The sequence below is a fragment of the Perissodus microlepis genome, chromosome 15 (assembly GCF_051167445.1).
Source record: "Perissodus microlepis isolate ML-2025 ecotype Zambia chromosome 15, ASM5116744v1, whole genome shotgun sequence".
In the NCBI taxonomy this organism is placed as follows: domain Eukaryota; kingdom Metazoa; phylum Chordata; class Actinopteri; order Cichliformes; family Cichlidae; genus Perissodus; species Perissodus microlepis.
The window spans coordinates 39,393,666-39,414,422 of record NC_140475.1 but is presented as its reverse complement, the minus strand read 5'-3'; the positions used below and the strand labels follow the sequence as shown (position 1 = coordinate 39,414,422).

The 20,757-nt window shown below is 44.5% G+C and overlaps 1 protein-coding gene across 3 annotated transcripts; it reads left to right on the top strand.

Moving 5' to 3' along the window:
* The first annotated feature begins 3,717 nt into the window (after positions 1-3,717).
* Positions 3,718-9,482, top strand: LOC146372703 (atypical chemokine receptor 3-like). 3 transcript variants are annotated; one of them, XM_084954093.1, is made up of 2 exons: positions 3,718-3,897; positions 6,711-9,482. In XM_084954093.1, the coding sequence occupies exon 2, from the start codon at positions 6,727-6,729 to the stop codon at positions 7,822-7,824; it is 1,098 nt and encodes a 365-aa protein (XP_084810219.1). In that variant the 5' UTR covers positions 3,718-3,897; positions 6,711-6,726; the 3' UTR covers positions 7,825-9,482. The 3 variants fall into 3 exon arrangements, with proteins under 3 accessions (XP_084810219.1, XP_084810220.1, XP_084810221.1); XM_084954094.1 differs by having other exon boundaries at positions 3,718-3,964; XM_084954095.1 differs by having other exon boundaries at positions 3,894-3,977.
* Positions 9,483-20,757: the final 11,275 nt, after the last annotated feature.

The following is a 20,757-nucleotide window of genomic DNA, read 5'->3' as shown; positions in this document are numbered from 1 at the left end:
GGAATCACTGAAACATGTATAAGAAAATGAAACAGTCCTTCTACCACACAGAGGTCTCCACAGGAGAAAGTCAACAATCAACATCAACCAGAGTTCGTTTATGTTGATTGTTGACTGTTGACTCTGAGTTTGTGGAAGCTGTTTACTGGAGCAGGGCTCTGATCTCCTCCTCTGACTCTCTGATTAAATCAAACTCCTTCAGGATGTGTCTGGACCTGAAACACGATTGTTCTCCGTCCCACAGATCCTGAGCTGACACAGTGAGGAGCCCTGAGAGGATGAATGTATCCCACTTGGGTGGCATCCACACCACCCACAGAGCGCTGTGAGTCCGATCCACTGAGACGCCTCTCTGACACAGTAATGGCGGTCTGCCTCTCTCACCTCTCAGTGTACAGTCAGGGACGCTCTGTGACTGATGAGTTTTAACTGTAGTTCCTCTCAATGAAATGGTAAACGGACTGATTCTTATATAGAGCTTTTCTACTGTCACGGGCAGTGTTGGTCAAGTTACTTGAAAAAAGTAATCAGTAACTAATCACTGATTACTGCCCCAAAAGTAATCCCATTACTTTACTGATTACTTGCTTTCAAAAGTACTTAGTTACTTAGTTACTTTTTAAAAACGTAATTTACAACCTGATCAGGTAATAAAGCAATAGATCTTTCAGCCCAATTCTACTTTTTTTGCATAATCCATCATATAAAATGTAATCAGTCGCTTACGTCATTGCCATGAGACACTCTCGCAAATGAAATCACTGTTTAGTAACGCAGTAATGCAGCATGCTTACGGGAAAGTAACAGTAATCTCATTATCTTTTTGCAATAGCAATCCCTTTACTTTAAAAAAGTAAGCGGAATACAGTAACGTGTTACTTGTGACGCGTTACTGCCCATCTCTGGTACGGAGCGCTCAAAGATATACAACATGCCACATTCACCCAGTCACTTACTTCTAAGCTAAACTCCGATGGATACATCGGGGTTAGTATCTTGCCCAAGGATACTTGGCATGCATACTGGAGGAGCCAGGGATTGAACCACCAACCTTCAGTTCAGTAAATGACCTGCTAATTTATGATATATGGAGGAAGTCACAGTGTGTGTGTATTTGAACATGTGTACGTACTGTAACTATAGCTATAAACAAATAATCTTATTATTGTTGTTGTTGTATGTGAGGTGGAGCAGCCAGCAGGGGGCAGCACACACTGAGTTCTCCACACTGAGCAGCAGCAGTAGTACCAGTGGTGCTGTTAGCACTGTGTGAAGTACTGGTACTGAGTACTAGTAGTGGTATAATAAGTATTTGTTAGCATCTTGGTGGGTCAGAGGCAAACAGGTGAGGTCAGGTGAGTCTGTGGCAGCTCTGTGTGCACACGCTGACTTCTGTTCCACTTCCTGTCTCACACACACACTCAGAGGACCAGGTGTGTGTGTGTGTGTACGTGTGTGTGTGTGTGTGTGTGTGTGAAGCTTCATTTTCTCAGGACAAGGCAGGAAGTGCTCCAGGTGCAGCTGAATGAGCACTTCCTGTTGGGAAACGTCAACTTCCTGCAAAGGACGGCGTGCAGCTGGACGATAAAATCACAATAATAAACAAAAAACATCCGAGACAGCCTGAGGCGACCTCGCACAGCATCATCATCATCATCACTACAATTATTATTGTTATTGTTGTTCTTATTAATCATAGTAGTACTGTATTTTTATTATCATCTTATTTTAATTGTCATTTTATATATTCTGTTTTATGTGTTTGTTTCATTTATTTTTAAACTTCCTGAATATTTATATTTATTTTGTGATTTTCTCGTGATTTTATTGACTTTTTGTCAGTTATTTTTTATTTATTTGTTTTACTTTATGTTATTTGATTCATTATACATTTATAAATAATTATTTTTCTATTATTTCTTTATTGTTATCTGTTTTATGTTTTTAAATGTTTTACTTCTTCTTCTTTCTGTAAATATTTGTATTTATTTTCATGATGACTGATGATTATTGATCATTGATTATTGGGGGCGTGACCTTCCTGCTGCCGTCTATAGCTGCAGTTAATTGGCTGTGTTTGGTCAAACTGCTGCTGCTGACATGAGCTGTGTGCTGCAGGTCAAAGGTCAGACAGGGCTCGCTGAGCTCCTGTGGTCAAACTGAGCCCTGGAATCTGGATACCTGAAGACCTCGGCCTGTTGCCACAGTGACCAGCAGGCCCGGGAGCCCCCCCTTCCTCGTCCTCGCCTGTGGGAATCCTCGGTGTTTGTTCCTCTGAGGGAGCGGAGGAAGACGAGGAGGAGGAAGCTCACTATTTTTATGAATAAAGTTTGTGGATTCAAATACTCAGCTGTGTTCATTGTTTGGCTTCCTGTTTGTAGAGTTTACACTCAAACCTGCCTCAGACGCCTTTAACACCACAGCACACCAGGGCCTGTGGTTTTATTTTAAAATCCTTCACTTTTAAAGCTGCGACAGTGTTAGCTCCTTCACAATAACAGCCTGAATGTCTGAAGCTCCGTTTTGGTGAAGTTCTTGGATTTTATTTGGATGTTTCTGAGTACAGCTCAGAGTCTATGAGTGACAGCCATCTTTAAAATACAGTCTGGACTTTACTTTGAAATTCTGACCCACATCACTCCACACTGTGGTTCACACAGAACCTGGTTTAATTTGATGTTTTTCAACTCAGTCCTGAAAAAGTTGTGAAACGTTTCAAACATGAATAACACAGAACAATTTATTCACATTAGAAGAAAGAAAACTGAGCTTATTTTGAACTTGGTGGCTGAAAAATGTCTCAGAAAGTTGTAACCAGGCAACATAAACTTGTAAAAGTAGGTGGGACTAAGGAGAAACAGCTGTAGAAACATTTAGCAGCTGAAAAGGTTATTTGGCAGCAGGTCCATACTGTGATTGGGTATAAGAAGAGCATCTTAGATGGAACAGTTTCAGTTTTAAAGTCTCATCATCTGTAGAATGTCATTTCATCCACAGACAGAAAATCTGGAGGAATCTCTGTGTGCAGGGATCAGTGTTAGATGCTGCTGATGGTGCTGACAGCTGGCACATCTGGAAAGGCTCCATTAGTGCTGACAGGAGTGAACAGGTTTTAGAGAAACACCTGCTGGTGAAGACGTGTTTATCAGGGAAGGCCTTCAGGTTTGAGCCAACACAGCAGAGGGGGGACTGCTGAGAGGTTAGAAGCCCACAGGCCTCTGTGAAAGTCCAGTGACCATAGGTCACAGACTGGCACGGACTGATGGTCCAAGCTACAGACGCCATCAGAGCTTTATTAATGTGGTTCATTTAACATGTGAAAATAACAGATGAATAAATATGCAGTAAATTATTGATGATACTGATAGAATACAATCATATCTATTTTATTTTTTAATATTACCATGTAGTTCTTGGATAGTATTCAATTTTAAATATGTTTTATGAAATTTAACTTCACTTTTAATAAAAACAAGATTGTTATGCATTTATTTGTAATGAATTTATTTATTTTGTTATATTTTATTTGACCAGTTTTAATAGTGGATGTTTTATTTCTTCCTGATGCTTATTTCTGCAGCGGCTGTCACGTTTAGCCAGACTCGGTTTAAAAAATGTCCTATTTAAGTTTAGTGGTGTTCCTTCTTCCTTTCCTCCGTTCCTCTTTGTTTTTGGCGCTTTCTCTCACGCCTCCGCAGTTTCATTGTTCCGCAGCTGAAGCTGTAATAAATCACGCAGAGTGGGGCTGCCTCTGTGGGCGTTTCTTCTTCTTCTCTCATTTAAACCGCAGAGTGTGGGGGGACCCGGGGAGACCGCCTGCGACCCTCTGCCGGACTCTGTGCCCTCTGACCCGCCGTGGATCCGGACTGATCCGGACCGAGCCGCCCTTCTTGTGCTGTAAGTTGTGCAGCGTTCAGGCTGATGTCCGCTCCAGGGTCCGCTGGGAAAAGAGACGTTTTTACAGGTTAGGGATGCAGGTAAAAGCTGTTTATAGCATCAGGTGTGACTCAGAGATGAACGGGCAATGAAGCAGAGCGGACTCTGCGCCGACAGGAAGCCTGTCATCAGTCTTCTTAAATATTACTACTTTACTTTAAACCATCGAGCAAACAATTCTTAAATCAGGCGTTTTTTTAAATGGAGTTCGTTATTGCTCCAGTTTGTGCTCCACTAAAGCTGATCGGAAAAGCTTATTTCTGCAGCGGCTTAGCCAGACTCGGTTTAAAAAATGTCCTATTTAAGTTTAGCTGTGCGGGCACGTGCACGGTCTCATGCATGCGGACGGCTAAAAGTTCCCACGAGCCGCTGGAGTCGCCCCGTGCCTTCGGCATGCAGCTTGTCCGTTTGCGAACACTCGTGTTTGCATTAGGCAGTTTGTGTTTACCAGCAAACTTTACTTAGCGGACGTTTTAACGCATTTTTAACCCGCAGTACCCAGTCAGCTCAGCGCGCGTGCACACAGGTAGCTAACGTGTGCACGCGCCAACATGAGCTGTTTTTGTAGCGTGCACGTGCCTGCAGGTGAGATGATTTCAGCGCGCAGGCACGTGAACTGCCGTGGATCTTAATGAGATCTGCGCCTGCAGTAGGAAGATCCGGGGATTAAAGGGTTAAAGAGTGGGTCCGTGTAGAGCTGTGTCCACGGCGCCTGAGCTGAGTTAAAAAGGGGGCTGTGCGCGCGCTCAGGCCTCACACTTCATGCTGAAATGCCTCAAACTCCAAACGAACCTTAGGGGATTTTTGAACGGACTCTGGCTCTGAGGGCGCTGAGGTCAATTTATGGCCCTGTGATTGGTGTCTCACCCTGCGTTCAGGGACCTGGATTCCCTTTGAATGGAGCTCCGTGCTGACTGTATGTATGAGGACTCAGCACGAGCCCTGGCAGGTAAACACAGGTGTGACCCACGTTGCTTTATTACACAGACACGCCGTCACTTATTACAGATGTAACAGTGTGTCTGTGGCTGGAGGTTCATCCAGATGTTTCAAACAGCTGCGCTGAGCCTTGTTGGCTTCCACCCTTTTAAAGCATCAAAGCTGGTGCTTACTGTATGCACACCTGTGTGTAAGTCACATGATAAGGAGCTCATATTTACTGTAATGCATTAAAGCCTATCGAGGCCCGCTGTCATCATTATAATTATCAGCTGTGTGTGTGTGTGTGTGTGGACTGGTGCTGAGCTCAGCTCTTAGATGCTTTTTTTTTTTTTGGTAAAATCTGAGACTTTCGGTCTAAAAGACACCGGTTAGAGTTTCATTGGAGAGCTAACTGAGTCTTTGTCACAGCGCTGCAGTAAAATTTGATTTTGAAGGTCATGACCTTTCAGTCTAAAGCACCCTACAGAGTTTTTATGTGCAGCAGCAATAAAACACTCCTCCTCCTTTTCATCCTCCGTCTGCTGTCTGAGGGCTCAGTTTTCTTCTTCTTCTCTGGTTTTAATGTTCTCAGAACAAACGTGGACTCATCAAGATCAGTTTTAATCTTAAAATATGCTCTGAGTCCACAGGAAGAATTATTCATAGTAATGTTGATCTGATTAAAAAGAACTAAAATAAGAAAGTAAAGCTTTCGATGTTATGATGTAGGAGTTTTAGAGGCAGAAGAATGAGACGTTTAAGACCATTTATTCATAATGACTTTTTAACTAATAAAATATGACAGGTTTTTGATTTTCACTAACATTTTGTCAGGAATAAGCTGATATCTTATATGTCTGTGTCTTTTTGTCTGTGTCTATTTTTCTTTGCAAGCTCCTTTGACCCTGATATCTTATAGATTTTATTCCCTCCCAAACATCCAAAAGTCAAAGAATCCTTAAATCGGAGAATTTTTTAATGGAGTTTGGTGAGAGTTTCACTCGCAGCAGAAGAACAGATTATTGATGCAAACAATCAGCACGTGTCTTGTTTCCAATATTAGTCTTTTATTATTTCCTGTGTTAAATCTGTGTTCACTGCCAAATCAAACTTATTGATCTTCAGTTCGTGATTTTGCACCTGATGAATTTCCCGAGGGTTAAAACAGGAAGACGTGGTTATCTTTTTCCTGCTCAGGCGGGAGCAGGAAAAAGAACGCAGCAGTAAAACCTTCAGACCTCTCAGCACTGGTCATTCACATGTTATTGATCACTGGTGATCACACACTGACGTTATTGTTGGTTCAGTCACTTCAATTTGTTAATGAAGTCTGGATGTTTGACCTGCTCTGACTTCCGTCCGTCTGTCCGGCTGCTGGTGTTCTCAGTGTGTGTGGTCGAGTTGATGGAGGGCCACAGTTTGTCAGCAGGAGTCCTGAACCTGCTTGTAATCAATATGCCTGATACGACCTCCCGTTCATCTTTGTCCGCTTTAATCTTTATTTGGGAGCGCAAAGAAAATTCTTAAATTAAAGAATCTTTGAATGGAGTTTGGTGGGAAACACTGTTCTTATAAACAAGCCTGAGGTCTGTGGGCCGAATGGGCATCAAGATTTTAATTTGAAATTTGAATGCTTTCAGAAAACTTTACTTTCACATAGTCAAATACAGTTTGTACATTTTTATGAATTATGTTGTTTGGGGGTTTATTTATTCATTATGACATTTTCATATTATTTATTATTATTTTTATTATGTGAAATTTATTCAGTGCATTAATTTAAATGTATTTTTATCAAAAATACATCTTTGTTTTTTATTTATTTAATATTTCTGACTTTCCCTGTTTTCCAGGTGTAACCTCGTCGCCATGAGTCTGAGTGCTAACGACCTCTCTGAGCTCATTGAGCTGTGGGAGGAGCTGAACCTGACCTCCACTGACCATAACCTGTCCCACGTGGAGGCGCTGAGGTGTTCGGGCACCGTCAACCAAACCGCCTTCCTTCACACCCTCTCCGTCCTCTACATCTTCATCTTCCTGGTGGGCCTCGCCGCCAATGCCCTGGTGGTCTGGGTCAACCTGCGATCCGGCAGGAACCGCTACGAGACACACCTGTACATCCTGAACCTGGCCATAGCTGACCTGTGCGTCGTGGCCACGCTGCCGATCTGGGTGACCTCACTGCTGAAGGGCGGTCAGTGGCCGTTTGGAGAATCCGTCTGTAAACTTACTCACCTGGTCTTCAGCGTTAACCTCTTCAGCAGCATCTTCTTCCTTGCCTGCATGAGTGTCGACCGCTACTTGTCCGTCACGCTGTTTGGCGACACCCCCGACAGCCGCAGGAAGAAGGTGGTGCGCCGGCTGATCTGTGTTCTGGTTTGGATGATGGCACTGGTGGCCTCCATCCCAGACACCTACTTCCTGCAGGCGGTGAAGTCAGCGCACTATGATGGCGCCGTCTGCCGTCCAGTGTACCCGCCCAGCAACCCGAAGGAGTGGATGGTGGGCATCCAGCTGAGCTTCTTTGCGCTCGGCTTCGCCATCCCCTTCCCTGTCATCACCATCTTCTACCTACTCCTGGCAACGGCCATCCCTCCCACCTCAGACCAGGAGCGGTGCGTCAGCCGGCGGATCATCCTCACGTACATTGTAGTCTTCCTGGTGTGCTGGCTGCCATTCCACGCTGTCCTCCTGCTGGACACCCTGTCCCTGCTGAATCTCCTGCCCTTCAGCTGCCGGCTGGAGAACTTCCTGGACGTGTCGCTGCACCTAACACAGTGCTTCTCGCTGGTCCACTGCTGTGTCAACCCCATCCTGTACAACTCCCTGAACAGGAACTACCGCTATGACCTCATGAAGGCCTTCATCTTCAAGTACTCCACCAAGACCGGGCTCACCAGGCTCATCGATGCCTCGCATGTCTCAGAAACCGAGTATTCAGCAATGACCATGGACAGCCCGATGTGAACTTCAGAGCCCTCCAGGACTCTTTCAAAGACTTGTAAATAACTTCCACCTACCCCTGTTGGTGGCACACCTAACTTCATCCAGAGGAACTGCTACAGCAACGACGAGTAGGCCTTCAGACCTGCACCAGGTTAGAGTGTGCGTGCTTTAGCAGTTTTAATGGACTGGGCTGGCTCAACTCGTTCAGGACCTGCAGTCGGTTCCTCCATCTGCTGGTGCTAGCTGCAGTCTTTTCCAGCTTGAGCCAGGTGAACCGCACCAGCTGTGATTCCTGGATGGTTTATTGACCCAATGCCCTGATGTCTCTTGGGAATGCTTTTTGAGTCATTAGAAGCTTTTTAGGACTCGGGAATGCATCCTAACACCTATCTGACACGTCGTATGTTATTGGATCGACTGGTGACAGAAAGACGTTCTGGCCATCAGATAATCATTTGTATCTATAAAAACAGACTTTTCTTCATGCTCTGCTGTTTCTAAGTAATCAAAACAAAGACAGCACAAAGGTTTGTGGACAGCATGACTAAACGTGTCAGCGTTGCTCTGATCAGCTGCTTTAACTCACTGAGGTTTCACCTGTTTCTGACACACGCTGTGTATTAAATACTCCAACATAATGTACTGAATGTGAAAGTCATATCCTCCTAGATGTATTATAACTCTCTTACGTAGAAAATGAATGAAGGCTCAAACATCAGCAGGTCAGTGTTCAGTGTCAGGAACAGCTACTCGCTGCGCCTGGCTCAGATCCTTCACCACCTAACCGAAGTTCACAGGTCAGAGGAACACTGGAATATGTAGAGTGAGCATCCACAAACCTTCAGTCATGTAGTTGTTTGCCCTGACAGTCAGAGCTGAGGGTTGAAACTCGCCTGAGAGATGACCTGAAGAACCTGAAACTCACAGGATCACCTGAAGGCAGTAAAAAAAAGTTGTTTTTTCCACTTTATATGAATCGGAGGTGGAAACACGATGGAGAAAAACATTTTTCACCTTCAGAGACGACCCTGAAATCTGTGGACGCGTTTCTGTCCAACAAGCTGGAAACTATTAACGGGAAATTCTGGGTTCAAACTGGCGAATGACGCACAAACATCACATTAACAACAAAATATTAGGAAGAACTTTCTGTCTCTGGCAGAAATCCTTGTTTTCTGTAATGTTTTTGACAAATATCCACATGCTCTTTCCAGGAAACTTTATTTTGAAACTCAGAAAGAAACAGAAAGGGTTTTTTTTTTTGTTAATTATCAGCATATTTAATCTGTCTGCTGTCAGATTACCAGACTGTGACGATGTGCTTCATTTCTGTATTACAGCTCCTGCACTAGAACCAAACTCTGTGTAAAAAAACTCCTGTTTCCTGTATGATCTCCTGCTCGTTCCTGCTTGTTTCTGCTTCAGGTTCACTCTGTAATAAAGATGGAGATGAAGATGAGTGTGTGTGTGGTTCATGTTTGTGTGTTTGTTGTTGTGGTCATCATGTTTTCATGTCTCCATGTTGCCAGGATTTTCTACGTTTAAGGTTTTGCTCTTTGTATTTTGTGGTCAGCATTCAGTTTTCCCAGTTTAGTTCTGTTAGTTTCCTCCAGTGTCCGTGTGCCTTTTGTTTTGTAATGTTTTTTTATCGGCCTATTAAACAGCTCACTTTTTGTTAACATTCAAGTTTTGTTACACGTTCCTCGGTGTCTGCATTTTGGGTCCTCTTCGCAAATTCATACAGTGCTGCATACTGTGACAGTCCGAGGGAGACTTGGCGGGTAAATTCTCAGTCTTATTCACTTCATGAACATGAACAGTCTCTTCATAGCTCATGCTGCTGTAAGCTGCGGTGACGACGTGGACGTCGCCTCCTCCTGGAAGCCGTGGTCGTGGAGCCTGGCGCTGCTATGGCTGAGGTGAATGTGGTGCTGGAAGCAGCCACCGGTTGCGGTGAGGAAAATGCAGCACTTGTCTGCTGCGGGATGGACACGGAGACAGGCGGGAGACTGAACACGCCAACTTTTACTCCCGTAGCTGGCGAAGGGAAAGCAGCATCACAGAGGGGCTGGAGTGATTCAGCCTGCATGGTGGGGGGCTGCTGCTTTGGCGGTGAATGTGAAACTCCTATTGTAGCCAAAACAAAGTTCTTGTGATGCTCCAACTAAACGCTCCACAAAAAGCAGAGTGGCTGTGGCTCAGGTGGTGCTCTACCACCCGAGCTACAGCTACTAACTGGAAGGTTGGCAGTTCGATCCCAGGCTCCACCAGTTTGCATGCCAAATATCCTTGGGCAAGACACTCTCCAATGCATTCATCAGATTATGAATGTTAGACAGTAAGCACTAAACAGTTTAGAAAATGTGCTTGTGTGAGTGGGTGAATGAATTAGTTGTATAAAATGCTTTGAGTGCTCAGCTAGAGTGGAAAAGAACTCTGAGTTCTGAGAACCGTTTACCATGAAAACCGACTGTTCCAGTCCTGAGTCACCGTGGTTACTGGAAACCTCCACCACACACACACACACTCCAGCCTGGAATGATAAACAGCTGCTACCAGGAATATTACAAATACACAAGAAGCGTGTCAAGGTATGTGGAAAACACGCTGCACTCACATGGAAACATGCACACAGACATGTGACCTGCGTGCACTGAAACCTGTTTTTAATAGCAAACCTTTTATATTGTAAATGAGCTCATTTCTAAGAGGAGGGAGAATGACTCTTTCATGGCATACATTTTTAATTTCTCTTTGCTATTTGGGCTAATTGGGACCTGGTGAATGTAAAAACAAAGAATGATCTTGATATCCACACATATTAGGACATTCTCTTTAAATTTCCTTAGAACAGTGGCAGTGTAACGTCCTCGTAAGTGGAAATCAGGCTGTTACGGCCCGAGGCCATAAGATGTTTGTGTAGCTGCTGTTTTGTGTTTTTTACTATGTTTAAGAGTCTCTGCAGGTTATTCCTCTCAGGAAGAGCACCGGGCTGCAGATTGGATAACCATGACCATGTGACCAGGGTTTAAAGCCGCTCTGACAGCTTCCGGGAGAGAGAAGCGAGTGAGTGCGACAGTGATTTGACAGCAGACTCATACCTGGTCCTGGCTTCCAAATTCGTTGTGTAATTCTTTATATGTGTAAGCGTGCTCTTTGAGAGCCGCCAAAGGCGTGTGTTTAAGTTCAGTGCTTATTTGTGCTGAAGCTGAAGGGGTGAGCCACTTTTTCTTTTTTTCTTTTTTCTCCTGTTTCTGGGCTTGGAAGCGAGGGGGCTATTGTCATTTGTTTGTTCTGTTTTTTCTTAGGATTTAGTTAGTTTTCACTGACAGGACTTGGTTGGTTTTGTTTATTATTTTGGCCTGGGTTCACCCTGGGGTTGTGCTTCTTGTCACTCAATAAAATCACCCTTTTTTTTTTACTCATAACCAGTCATGGTCAAGTTACTTGAAAAAAGTAATCAGTAACTAATTACTGATTACTTCCCCCAAAAGTAATCCCGTTACTTTACTGATTACTTATTTTCAAAAGTAATTAATTACTTAGTTACTTAGTTACTTTTTAAAGACACGATTTACAACCTGAATAGGTGATAAAGTGATAGATCTTTCAGCCCAATTCTACTTTTTCTGCATAATCCATCATACAAAATGTAATCAAATGGAAAAGTCTCTTTTTAAAACTTGTTTTATTAGTTTTAATCTTTTAACTTTATGCATCAAGCAAAAATGTAATTATCTGCAACATTCTCTGACTGGAAGAAATTTGTTTAATATTTAAACCTATTTTCTGAACATTCCAGCACATAATTATGTTTTTGTGTGTGTTTACACTCACCCTTTCAAATAGATGCAAGTAAAACACAGCAGAAAATAAATAAAGTCAAAGACTAGCGGTCCTGTTGCTCTATTTTCACCTGTAAAGCAGGAGTGGTGTAGGCGGAGGTTTACCCTGGTGCAGGTGTGCCGCAGCGGTCAGTGGAAGAATCCGCGAGTTTCTCTGTGAATTTCCCATTACGTCGTAGCTACTCGGTGCTTGCTTGGAAGTTTAGGGCTTTTTTCGCTGTAAAAAGAAGTTTTCTTCCCACGCACAACGGACACTAATGTTTTTGTCACTTTTTATGGAATCAAACTCAAAGGAAGGTCAGTACTTCCACGCTTTAAACGCTGCACGCTCATACTCTCTCCCGCACTCGATATATGATCCATTGTTGATCTGCACACAGCTGTTGTCACGAACGTCGCACTCGCTTACGTCACTGTCATGAGACATTCTCGCAAAAAAATCACGGTTTTAGTAACGCAGTAACGCAGCGTTCCTACGGGAAAGTAACGGTAATCTAATTACCGTTTTTGCAATAGTAATCCCTTACTTTACTCATTACTTGAAAAAAGTAATTGGATTACAGTAACGCGTTACAAGTAACGCGTTACTGCCCATCTCTGGTCATAACCGGGTTCGTGGTTTGTTTTGGGAACTAGGGCGGGTACTTGGTTCTCTCTCCTCAGAATCTTTTGTGCGTCTCAACACGCCTAGACCTGGGGCGTAACACAGGCCCTTGTAGAGCAGAATTTAGTATTGTGGTCTAGACAACCCAAAATGTGGTGTCCACATATGTGGACGTCAGGTCCTAGGAGGTTAATAATAAATATATAATTATAATGTTTCATTACTACACCAGTGAAATATAACTGTTCAGTTATTATTTCATTTAAAATTAAAGTTGCAGATTAATGAACTCAGGTTCATCAGGTCCAATGAACCTTGCAGGCCGCTGAACGCCAAAGACAGGAAGCATATCAAATTTGACAGTAACATGAAAATACAAGGTATCCGTGAGGCTTTGTGACACCTGCAGCTATTTTGATGTGCATAAAAAGTCTTTATTAAAATAGTTTTAGAGTACATAAAGTCAGTATGTTTGATCTGATTTGATTTGTCAGCATGTGTTGACCTTGTGACCTCTTCCTGACAGCAGGAAGTGGGTATTGAACAGAAGGTGTGGAAAGCCTGGAGTGAAAGGTCTGGTTAGGTTTTGTGTGCAACGCTCTCAGACTCACCTTTTTTCCATCCAGGTGAGCCTGAGAGTGCTGCGGCTGCTGCTGGTGTCAGTCATGTCTTCCTCCAGCATCAGGATCAAAAGAAAGAAAGGAGAGGAACAGAGGAGCAGAGCTCAGGTAGCAGGTTAGCCGTGGATTATCCATCAGCAGCTGCAGTCAGGCGTGTTTCAGGTGTCATGTGTCAGGTTACTTTTAACAAGGATCCATCCATCCATCTTCTTCCGCTTTATCCGGAGCCAAGTCGCGGGGGCAGCAGCCTAAGCAGAGAAGCCCAGACCTCCCTCTCCCCAGCCACTTCCTCCCGGTGGGACATGCCCGGAACACCTCACCCAGGAGGCGCCCAGGAGGCATCCTTGTCAGATGCCCAAACCACCTCAGCTGGCTCCTTTCGATGTGGAGGAGCAGCGGCGCTACTCTGAGCCCCTCCTGGATGGCTGAACTTCTCACCCTATCTCTAAGGGAGAGGCCAGCCACCCTTCAGAGGAAGCTCATTTCTGCCGCTTGTATCTGTGATCTCGTTCTTTCGGTCACTACCCACTGGCAATAGGGACTGTGAGATCATTATACTATCTTATGCCACGTTATACCTCTAATTAAAGATTGTGAAATCATTATGTAGTTTTAGGTTGCATTATTCTCCTGACTCAGAAGGTGATAACTATTACATTTATTAGACTGATTTGTATTACATTAGACTGCTGATATATTGTGAATGAATTACATTGTTTATGATGCAGTATACTGCTGAGTTATAAGAAATGCTGTTTGTGCAGAATCATGGCCTTTCTTTTCTGATTACAATGAGAACAGAACATACTGTAGAGGTTTTCTGCCCCATCTCATAAGGAGGAGATAAAACAGGAAGCCAAGGCCGTCACGTAGGCGCCGTAAGAGAGAAAGAATGTGACTGCTTAGTGTGGAGGGGGGCCAAAGCTATAAGAATGTGAGAAACGGTCAGACACCCGCCTGTCCACATCTTCCGTCTAGACGTTTTAATGCTCATTGTGTTTGTATGGAATATGGACTAAAGAGATTGTTGATTGAGCATTTATACACCGAGTGTTGTTCTTCCTTCAGCCCAAAGATCAAAGAATTGCGATATTTATCAGGACGTAGATCGACCGGTAAATTGAGAGCTTCGCTTTTACACTCAGCTCTCTCTTCACCACGATGGACCGGTGCAACGTCTGCATCACTGCAGTCGCAGCACCAATCCGTCTGTCGATCTCCGGCTCCCTTCTCCCATCACTCGCGAACAAGAGCCCGAGATACTTGAACTCCTCCACTTGGGGCAGGAACTCATCCCGACCCGGAGTGGGCACTCCACCCTTTTCCGGCTGAGAACCATGGCCTCAGATTTGGAGGTGCTGATCCTCATTCCCGCTGCTTCACACTCGGCTGCGAGCCGTTCCAGTGCGAGCTGGAGGCCCTCACCCGATGAAGCCAACAGAACCACATCATCCGCAAAAAGCAGAGATGAGATTCTGAGGCCACCTAATTGAAAGCCCTCCGCTACTTGGCTGCACCTAGAAATCCTGTCCATAAAAGTTATGAACACAATCGGTGACAAAGGGCAGCTCTGGCAGAGCCCATCACCCACCGGGAACGAGTCCGACTTTTTGCCGGCAATGCGAACCAAGCTCTTGCAACGGTTGTATAGGGATCGAATGGCCCATAGCAATGGGCCAGACACCCCATACTCCCGCAGCACCTCCCACAGGACACCCCGAGGGACACGGTCGAATGCCTTCTCCAAGTCCACAAAACACATGTAGACTGGTTGGGCAAACTCCCATGCACCCTCAAGTATCCTCGAGAGGATAAAGAGCTGGTCCAGTGTTCCGCGACCAGGACGAAAACCGCATTGTTCCTCCTGTATCTGAGGTTCGACTGTTTGTAAGAAGATGGCGCCGGATGTCATGGCACGCCGACTCTTGGTTCGGCAATGTTTATGTTTTATGTTCTTAGTGGTGTCCCTGCTAGTTTTAAAAACCCACTCCCTGTTGGTATATGAGCGACAGACGCTGCTTAATATCCGTGACTCACTACTGAAGCTCCCCAGCGTTAGCGAGCGATGTGGAGGACTCCTGCCCCCTCTGGCGTCGGTACCGGAGGAACTGCATCGCTGTGATCCCCCCTGGAATCCTTCGAAATGGAAGCGCTGGAGAAGTGGACAAATGCGCGGCATGCGCTCTAGGAAGCATGTTTGGGTCAGAACTTGGATGCGGCGGGTCCTTACCATCGGTGACCCTGGCTGTTAAGGACTTTATTTTGGCCTCAAACAGCGCTGCCTTCTTCCTGTTTACCCGACGTCATCGGAGCACCCTCACCCGAGGCTGCTTTATTGGTCGCCATGCCAGCGTGATACGAGGGGAGGTGGAGCAAATATGAACAACCTACAATTACTGCCTGCTACCACGGATGGACAGAGAGTTAAATTAGCTCTCTTAAACGCAAGATCTGTATCAAATAAAACTCATGTTCTTCGGGACTTTTTTGGTACTCATAAGCTGGATGTCATGCTCCTAACTGAGACATGGCTGCGCGCTGGTGAAGTGGCACCCTTGCTGGAACTTTGCCCCACCGATGCCAGCTTCTTCAGCTCCCCCAGGTTGTCTGGGAGGGGAGGCGGGGTAGCCTCTATCATCAATGACTGTATTTGTCATGTTTCAGCAGTGTACAGGCAGGAGAAGGACCCAAACGCAAAACCCACGACAACAAAATTAAACTGAAAAAGCTGCTTTATTGCAGAATGGCATGGAAAACAAAACTAAACTGGGACAGCTATGAGGGAGACTACAACACTGACAAAGAGAAACACAGGGCTTAAATACACAGAGGGATAACGAGGGAATGAGACACAGAAGGAGAGCACAGCTGGGAGTAATCAGGCTGGACGAGACAAGGGAAGCAAAACTAGAATCACTCACATGAGACATGGACCTTCAAAGTAAAACAGGAAACACACTGACTGAACTCTAGACATGCAAACTTAACAGCAACTGAGAAGACAGAACATAGGGACCTGAAACATGGGACAGAAAGGCACAGTAGACACAACGTGGACATAACAACGCCACAGGGAAAGAGTAAAACAAAACACAGAACCTCTTAGAAAATAAAATGGGAAACATAATGAAACGCAGACATGACTACATGAACTTGACAACATAACAGACATGAAACACATGAAGGGCAAGGGAGACTTAACAGGTGTTGGAAGACACAAAGGGAATCTAATAACAAAGAACTAGAAAAACTCATGAGCTTAATCATATAAACATCCAAATAAACTAAACTCAGAACACTGAGTCATAAGACCCAGGATCATGACAGTTTTAAATGCAAACACATACAAAGTCCTGGTGCTTTTACCTCATTTGAGTCCCAACTCCTGACTTTAGGCTGTCCCGTGGTTCTAATTATAGTCATCTATCGTCCACCTAAATATAATGACTTGTTTATTTCAGAATTTTCAGACTTCTTGACATTATCACTCACTATGAAAGGATTCTTATAGTGGGACACTTTAATATTCATCTGTGTTGTGAGGATAAACCCCTGGTCAAAGATTTCTTAAATGTAACTGATTCCTTAAACTTCACACAATTTGTGTCTGGGCCAACATGTAAGGGCCACACTCTAGACCTTGTCTTGGGCTACGGGCTGAATGTATCAATGACTGAAAATTGTGTTTTTCCTATTCTAGACCACTCAGCAATTTTATTTGATATTTTAATCCCTAAATCTCCAGCTTCTGAGAGGGGAAACTTGCCCCTCAGATCCTCTCGTTATATTAGCCCTGAAGCATTGCTTGGAGTTAAATTACATCTACCTGATGTGTTGGACCCTATTTTTACCCAGGAGTTATGTGTGGACACCTTGACTGCGAATCTTAATAATACACTTCTTGAACTACTGGACTCTGTTGCTCCTGTAAGGAAGTTGAAATGTCAAAAAACGAACCCTATGCCTTGGTTAAATGAGGAGCTCTTGAACTTGAGAAGAAATTGTAGAAAAGCAGAGCGTCACTGGAGATCTTCCAGACTAGAAGTATTTCTCCAGGCTTGGAAGGACTCATTGTCTTCTTTTCAATCAGCGATGTTGACGGCGAAAGCAAATTATTTCTCAAATCTCATCATGAGCCATGAACATAACTCAAAACTCCTTCTCAACACAGTGTCGCAACTTACAGAGAGTAAGTCAACTCTCTGCTGTTCTAATTTGACAGCTCGTGACTTTCTTATGTTTTTCAGAGACAGGGCTGAAACACTTAGAAATCATATTACTCCCTCCTCAAGCTGTTCTCAGACTACTCGGCTGCTTTGCCTGTTGGTGCTGATAAACTGTTCTCTGACTTCAAGGTTATTTCTCTGTCTGGATTAACTAAGGTTGTAAAAGCAGCTCAGTGTACAACCTGTTCTTTGGATCCTCTACCAGCCTGGGCTATAAAGGAGTTGTGGTCAGCATTAGGACCCTACATTCTGTTTCTTTTAAATACTTCATTGACGACCGGAGTCTTTCCTGAATGTTTTAAATCAGCTGTGGTAGTGCCGATCTTGAAAAAGCCTGGACTGGACGTGGACATGGTTGCAAACTATAGACCCATCTCACATCTGTCTTTTTTATCTAAAATCTTTGAAAAAGTGGTTTTTAAGCAGCTGACTGAGCATTTGTCAACAAACAATCTGTTTGAAGCATTTCAGTCTGCTTTTAGACCAAATCACTCCACAGAAACAGCTTTAGTCAAAGTGGTAAATGATCTGCTGGTAAATGCAGACAACGATCGCACTTCAGTTTTATTATTGCTGGATCTAAGTGCTGTGTTTGACACTGTGGATCACTGCATTTTAATGGATAGGCTTGAACATTTTATTGGAATTACAGGAAATGTTTTATCGTGGCTGAGATCTTACCTGCTTGGGAGATCTCCGACTGTTAGTTTTAAAAATGATCTCTCAGAGACCTGTGCAGTGAGGCATGGGGTCCCTCAGGGCTCCGTACTTGGACCATTGCTGTTTTCTATGTACCTGCTGCCTCTTGGTGTTCTTTTACGTTCTTTTAATGTAACCTTTCATTGTTACGCTGATGACCTGCAGCTTTATGTTCCTTTAACCATTGGAAATTGTGCTGAAGTCTCTAAACTAGAATCTTGTCCATCTGCAATTAAGGGCTGGTTATCAGATAATTTCTTGCTCCTAAATACTGATGAGACAGAGTTGATGGTCATTGGGCCACACAAATTTCAGCACTTGTCCCAAAATTTCATCTTGAAAATTGATGACAGTGTCATAAATTGCAGGAACAAGGTAAAAAACTTGGGTGTGTGGTTTGACATGGTGCTCTCCTTTGAATCTCATGTAAAAGAGATAACAACGACCGCCTTTTATCATTAGAGGAACATCGCCAGAATCAGACAAGTTTTGTCAAGCCACACTGCAGAGGTTCTTGTCCATGCATTTGTGTCTTCCCGTATTGATTATTGCAATGCTCTTCTTTCTGACCTACCAAAGAAAAGTTTCAGAGGTCTACAGATGGTGCAAAATGCAGCTGCTCGCATTTTAACAAGAACTGGGAAATTTGAGCACATTACCCCTGTTCTGAGATCTCTTCGTTGGCTACCTTGTCAGGGTCGAGCAGATTTTAAGGTCCTGCTGCTCACCTACAAGGCTTTAAACGGATTGGCACGTGCATACCTCTCCGACCTTTTACACCTTTATGTTCCATCTCGTGCTGTACAATCTCAGGACTCTGGCCTTCTAAAGGTTCCTAGAGCCAGAAAAAAGACAATTGGAGAGCGTGCTTTTTCTTTTCGTGCCCCGTTTCTGTGGAACAACCTCTCTCAAGATATTCGGCAGGCTGCTCTGTGGAGGTTTTTAAAACTAAGTTGAAGACACATTTGTTCACCCTATCCTATATGTCTTAATTCTATGGCTTTTAGTTTTTACATTTTTATTGTTTTTAACTTGTATTGTGTCTTTTACCTGTATTGCTATGTATCACTTTTATTTTATTTATCTCTTTAGTTGTACAGCACTTTGTTTGAAAGCGCTTTATAAATAAAGTTATTATTATTATTATTATTATGAACTCTCCTTTCCAGCACCCTGGCATAGACTTTCCCAGGGAGGCTGAGGAGTGTGATCCCCCTGTAGTTGGAAGACACCCTCCGGTCCCCCTTCTGAAAGATTGGGACCACCACCCCAGTCTGCCAGTCCAGGGGTACTGCCCCTGATCTCCACGCAACATTGTAGAGGCGTGTCAACCAGGACAGCCCTACAACGTCCAGAGCCTTTAGGAACTCGGGGCGGACCTCATCCACACCAGGGGTTCTGCCACCAAGAAGTTGTTTAACTGCCTCAGTGACCTCGTCCTCAGAAATTGGCGGGTCATCCCCCTCATCCCCAGACTTTGCTTCCTTCTGGGAAGACATGTCAGTGGGATTACGTAGGTCCTCTCCAGCACTATACACAGTGCAGGTAGAGCACCGCTTTCCCCTCCCGAGATGCCTGACGGTTTGCCAGAATCTCTTCTTTAAAAAGGATTTTCTTTTAAAAACATCAAAGACCAGAAGAAAGTTTAAAAAAAACCTGAAAGACACTAAAGCAACAGGAAATTATGTAACTGTAACCATGAAGACGCGTGGGCCAATCAGAGGCTCACAACCTGCGTGAGGTCAAAGCCTGATTCTGAGGGCAGGTATATCCACACCTGTTTGAGAAAAAGTGGGAGGAGCTTCTGACCCAACTGTGGACCTAAAACACTTTAAAACGTCCTTCCAGGACCTCTCAGCGTGCGTCAGGAAACCATTTTCTGAAATCCGGATCATTTTTACCTCTCAGGAAACATCCTCGTGAGGTGAGGAGGAGCTGTTCATGCGCGGCGGGCTCTGGCTTAAATCGAGCGTTTTGTGAATGGACTTCTGTGAGCGGCTGATCTGCAGATTATCTGAGGATTTGAGTGAAGTAATGAGAGCAGGTCTCACCTCCCAACAAAGAGAGTGCTGAGGTCACAGAGACTGAGTGTGCTCAGCGGGTGAGAGGAGGTGAACTCTTTAAATAATCACAGAAAGCTTAAAACGCTGCCGGGCCTCTCTGCGGATACCGTGCCGGACGCCATGGCAACCACTGAAAGAAGGGGAGGAGAAGCAGGAGGAATTTCAACAGGCCTGAGAGGGACCCGAGTCATCATGGCGACGGCTCTGAGCATGCTCAACAGGTGAACTTTCAGACCTCTTCATGCCTTTAAGGACCTCTGTAGTCTGATCCAGGATGAGCCAAGGAGTTTCAAGACCTTCCAAAGACCCCTGGAACATCTGAAAAACCAGACTCCTCAAACCCATACTCTGCTTCATGCTCACACACTGAGTCACCATCAGACTTACTGAGGCAGCTCAGGGCTGGAGGATCCTTCAGGACCTCCTAGACCCCCTCAGAGCCCCCCCCAGGCCTCTTCATACCTCCTCAGACCCCCTCACAGCCCCTCGGAGTCCCCCAGACCTCCTCCTGTCTGCACTCACTCTGATGCAGATTATTTGTCTCTCAGTCTGAGGATTTTCAGGTCAGCCTGTGGAATCTGTGACGTCAGTAAGCAACCTCACAGTGTGTGTGTGTGTGTTAATAGTAGCTGGACTGTGTTTGTTGTCTTCTGGTCTTAAATCAAGCATTTTTTGAATGGACTTCTGTGAGCAGGGACGGTCATCAGCAACTTCTCATGTTAAAGGAACCAATCAGAGCAGGCACAGAGGCTCACACTGAGCATGCTCAGTGGGGTTTGCTTTATTGATCACTGATTACCGGTGATCATAACGACATGAGTATTAAAAGCAGCAGCTTCAAGAAAGAAGCTCAAATATGACTGTGTGTGTGTGTGTGTGTGTGACGCGCTAACCTTT